The sequence below is a fragment of the Acinonyx jubatus genome, chromosome E4 (assembly GCF_027475565.1).
Source record: "Acinonyx jubatus isolate Ajub_Pintada_27869175 chromosome E4, VMU_Ajub_asm_v1.0, whole genome shotgun sequence".
In the NCBI taxonomy this organism is placed as follows: Eukaryota; Metazoa; Chordata; class Mammalia; order Carnivora; family Felidae; genus Acinonyx; species Acinonyx jubatus.
The window spans coordinates 14177-18749 of NC_069395.1; the positions used below are offsets into that span (position 1 = coordinate 14177).

Sequence of the window (4573 nt, forward strand, 5' to 3'; positions counted from 1 at the left end):
CCGTGCCCACACCTCAGCCTCCAAGGAGTACTTATCACAGAGCCAAGCAGGCATGGGAAGGTTCAGCCACGCTTGCTGGGCAGCACACATGGGGAAGGCAGGGCCAGCAGCCACTGATTGACCCAACTGTAGCAGGAGTAGGGAGAGTGAGGGCTGCCAGAGGAGAGGCAGCCTGCTGGCTTGTTCAAGTAGGGCAAGGGATTGGGGTGGAGGGGAAGTGAGCTACCCAAACAGCTTCCTCCCAAACCAGCTCCAGGCCCAGGGATGGGCATTTCACAAAAAGGCCCAAGAAGCTTTCTGAACATTTCCTGTCCCGCCCAAGCCCCTTTCCTGGCACTGACAGCCCAACTCAGGGTTACCACACTGCTCACCTGTGAAGCAATCTTCCCGCGAGAGCTGACTATCCGGCCAGGGGCTGCCTATAAATGTTGGACACACGGGGTGCTGTCAAACCCCGTTGTGTGGCTCCTTGGCAGGTAAGTGAGCCATCAGCTTCCACAGGCAGGAGCCTGCCTGCCAACTCTTTCTTTACTTCCCACTCCCCACACCCATCTTCTTTCCAAGGCCTCCTCCTGGAAGCCCTCCTCGATTAATCAAAATTTCCTCACGTTTTCTTGGCTCATATTCTGCTGGAGCCTCTTGTCCTCAACTGCACTGCTTTTTGGCATTTTCCAGATATTCTAAAACCATCCCTTCCATGTGTGGGGCAGCATCTTCTCTCAAATCACCTGGAGCCGTTCTTTCTTTTACTTCTGTGTTTCCCCTTCTGTTCCTATGGGCAGCCTGTGGGAGGTGTCAGGGAAGCTCAGCAGCCTTTTCTTCTAAGCACCTGAACCCCTGCATCTCCACTTTGCAGACAAGAGTGCAGGAAGATGGCGGACCAGCTGTCACAGATGGAATGCAGCATTGAGACCATCATCAACATCTTCCACCAGTACTCTGTGCGGCTGCCGCACCCGGACAAACTCAACCATAAGGAAATGAAACAGCTGGTGAAAAAAGAGCTGCCGAACTTCCTCAAGGTAGGCTGTGCTCCTCGCGGGCCTGACGCAGCCTGGAGACAGTCTGGGCTAAGGATGGAGGATGGGGTGCAGTCTGCAATGGTCAAGAAGGAAAGTCTAGCTCCTTCAGCCCAGCCTCCCTGTCACCAGAGTTACTCCAAGTTAGACAGCAGACAGAGTCGAGCAAGACTGACTTACAGATGTGTGCTGTGTGCAGGGCCCTGTCCTGGGCAGAGTCACATAGTGGTGAACACACAGCAAAGATGTTGGCCAGTAAAGAGCACAGGAAAATCCAATGCCAGTAAGTCCCCCAAAGAAAATAAGAGAGCATGCTATGGGTGGCGTGGGCTGGGTGGGGAAAGCTGACTATTTGGGTGGACAGGACGAGCCCCCCCCAAGGAGGTGATTTGAGCTGACACCTGAACTGAGGAGGGAAGCAACTGAGGACGACCCTTGGCAGGGGCTGGGCAGACACCAAACCTCAGCTGTTGTCAGAATGCAAGGGCTGAGGGGCCTTTCTAACCTAAGTGTCCGTGAAAACACAGACACTACATGTAGGAAGCACCCAGTGAGCAGTGGCAGGCACAAAGCACTCAGTAACATGTTCATTTATTCCCTGATCTGAAAATAACAGGCAATTCTAGGAAAAAAGGATTAGTTCCACTTGATCTTTCAGTTTCTTTATAAGATCGGGGACTTGGGGTACAGAGACCTGGACCAAGAAGGGTGAAAAGCCTGATTCCCAGCCTCAGTTCTATTCTTAGAGCCAGTGGCAGCCTTCCCTGAAGCCTCACTCCACTTCAGTAGTCAGTAGTGGGGATGCTGACACTGGGTCAAGGTGCATAAGACACTGGGAAGAAGGGTGCCAGGTCAGGATAAACAAGAAACAATATAGCCAAGAGTTCATGGGGTGAGGATCTCCTCAGTGTGACTCCTATGCCTGCCCCACCACCCACCTCCTTCGTACTCTGCCAGAAGCAGAGTGGTAGTCCAGGAGGAGAAGCTGGGACCCAGCCAAGCAGCTGCTCCAGAGTGAGTGCTCTGGCCGGGCATGGGAGAAGGGCAGAAAGAGGGCTGTATGGGAGCACTGCAGGAGTGGGAAGGGCCTGGGAACAGAGCTGGGCACCCGCAGGGTCCCAGGAGGGGACTTGGCTAAGCTACCCCAGCCAGTGGGTGGGACCAACTGAAGCTCTCTTCTGCCCTGCCTGAACCCTCCCTTGCCCTGGCTACTTCATCGCACCCTGTGGGGTCCATGGAGAGCCAACACTGCCCTCTGTCCCCACCTTGCTTTCCTCAGGGGTTTCCCTACTATGCAGGTTAAAATGCAGATGCATGTCCCAAATGAGTGACCTAGAGAGAGAAGGGAGGTGAAAGGGGAGGGAGCAGGATGGACAGGTGGAGGGACAGGGCTCATTTCCACTCTGCGGCTCCCAACCCTCCTCAATCTGCAAAAACCAGCTGTCCTTTTTTAAGTCAGTTTCCTCAAGTCTTCCTCAAAGAAGAGACAAAGTCCACCTGCTAGACTTGTTATAAAGACCAATGGGGTGACATTTCTGTACATACTAATTGTGTGACCTCAAGCAAGTCACTTGACCTCAGTTCTTCTGTAAAATGGAGAGAATTGTAGTGCCCAGGTTGTATGCAGACTAAATCAGAACGTGTCCAAAGCGTGCTCAGCATCTGCTACCCTGTGGGCATCAGTCCATGGTCATTTTCAATTTTATAACTGAGGCCTAGGGGCCAGGCTTCCCTGTAGCTTTGCCTAGGGTCATTTGCTGAGCTCCCTGTCCCTAATGCTGGCCACACCCAGCCCTGACTGCCATGTCTCCCCCACCCACAGAAGCAGAAGAAGAATGACAATGCCATAAACAAGATCATGGAGGACCTGGACACAAATGGAGACAAGGAGCTGGACTTCGAGGAGTTCTCCATCCTGGTGGGCAGGCTGACGGTAGCCTCCCATGAGGAAATGCATAAGAATGCCCCTGAAGGAGAAGGCCACAGCCATGGGCCAGGCTTTGGGGAAAGTGGCCAGAGCCACTGCCATAGCCACGGTGGCCACGGCCATAGCCATGGTGGCCATGGCCACAGCCACTAAACAGGAGGCCAGGACACCCTTCCCCCACCCAACTAGGATCACAGGGTGGCCATGCCAAACTGCCTTAGCTGGGGGACTGGGAACAGGGAGCAAAATAAAGTCTTCCTCCAAGCCAGTGCTCTGTGTGCTTCTTCCAACTCCCCCTTCCCAACCTATCCTTCTGGGGGCCTGGGTGTTACAGCCTATCCTTCTGGGGCCCTGCCCCTTAACTGGGGCTCAACCCCTTCATTTGGTAATAACAGAGTGAGAAATCATGATAATGTGGGTCTGTTCTGAGCCCCTTGGGCTCACTGCCCTATTTCCTCACCTCTAACCTCAGGCCCCATGACTCAGTCTCAGTCACCCTACTCCAGCTCAAGACTTCCCTGTACTGCCTGTCAAATTGGCCCTTGTCTCCATAAAAAACAAGAGGGGGTATCCCTTCCCCTCAACATACCAGCCACCCCCTACCCAGCCCTGTCTGCCTCCTTCCCCCAGTACTGTCCAACATCTTCCACAACCATCTGTCTCCTAAGAGAAACTTATTTCTCTGGAAGTTGTCCAGAAGTGTACCTAGGGGCCATATCTGGGGAGGAATACTGTACTGGGTGTATTTACCCACAAATTAGGTTTTGAATCAATCCATGGGAGCAAATAAGTGTCTCTTCATAGACCTAGCATCCTCATCATGGATGGACACTGAGGCAGGTGCAGGCATGGATGAGAGTAGGGGAGTCTGGCCCCGTGCCCACCCAGTCCCAAAAGGATGGAGAGAGGGAACTCCTGCCTGCTTATTGGAAGAATGAGTTCCAACCATGGCCCTGCAGCTATAAGGCTTAGCCACCACCATGAGGAAGCTGGACTCTGGGTCCAGGGAGCCAATTGGGCCTGAGGATTTTGATTGTAAGCCTTAAGGCTCCCTTTGGTGACTGAGGCTCCTGCAGTCCCTGGTCAGTGGCTGAGAGTCCAGCTCAGCAGGGCGTTTGTTTCCAGACACAAACACAGCAGCCGGGCTTGGCTCGCAGCTTCCCCACGAAGCAGCCTCCATGCCCAACCTCTCATTTCAGAGACTTCCAGATGACTCCTCTGACACCTCTGGCCTGAGTGCTTCACCATGAAGTCCCTTTCCCAGATTACCACAGGCTAGGGTTGGCCTTCTGAAAACCAGAGCCCATATCAGGGTGTGTGCCCTGCCCTGTCCTTCCAGCAGAGAGAACGCTCCGAGAGATCTAGGATTTGGAGAGCTGGAAAGAGATCGGCAGTCATCTATCTCCAAAAATGAAAGGAGTGAGACAGAGAATGGAGAAGAGACCAATCGAAGGCCATAAAGTGGTGGAACTGGCCAAAATAGTGCAGAAGGGAAAAGGCCTTGAACCCCATCTTTTCCTTGGGCTAGATGTCCCAGCTTCTTCCACACTGCTGAGCATGGGGACAATTGCAGTTTAGGTTCCATCTTCCCACACTGCGTGGCTATGGCCAGTTCCCAGGCTGTCTG

The 4573-nt window shown here is 53.5% G+C and overlaps 1 protein-coding gene across 1 annotated transcript; it reads left to right on the forward strand.

Moving 5' to 3' along the window:
• The first annotated feature begins 325 nt into the window (after positions 1–325).
• On the forward strand, positions 326–3214 carry S100A9 (S100 calcium binding protein A9). The gene is made up of 3 exons (XM_015085481.3): positions 326–476; positions 857–1022; positions 2842–3214. The coding sequence occupies exons 2-3, from the start codon at positions 873–875 to the stop codon at positions 3097–3099; spliced, it is 408 nt and encodes a 135-aa protein (XP_014940967.1). The 5' UTR covers positions 326–476; positions 857–872; the 3' UTR covers positions 3100–3214.
• The last annotated feature ends 1359 nt before the right edge of the window (positions 3215–4573 follow it).

Excerpts from the sequence above, each read along its gene's own strand:
- S100A9 (XM_015085481.3), top strand. The coding sequence starts at position 873 with ATGGCGGACCAGCTGTCACAGATGGAATGCAGCATTGAGACCATCATC. Across the intron at positions 1,023-2,841 it reads AGCTGCCGAACTTCCTCAAG|AAGCAGAAGAAGAATGACAA; the intron begins GTAGGCTGTGCT and ends CCCCACCCACAG.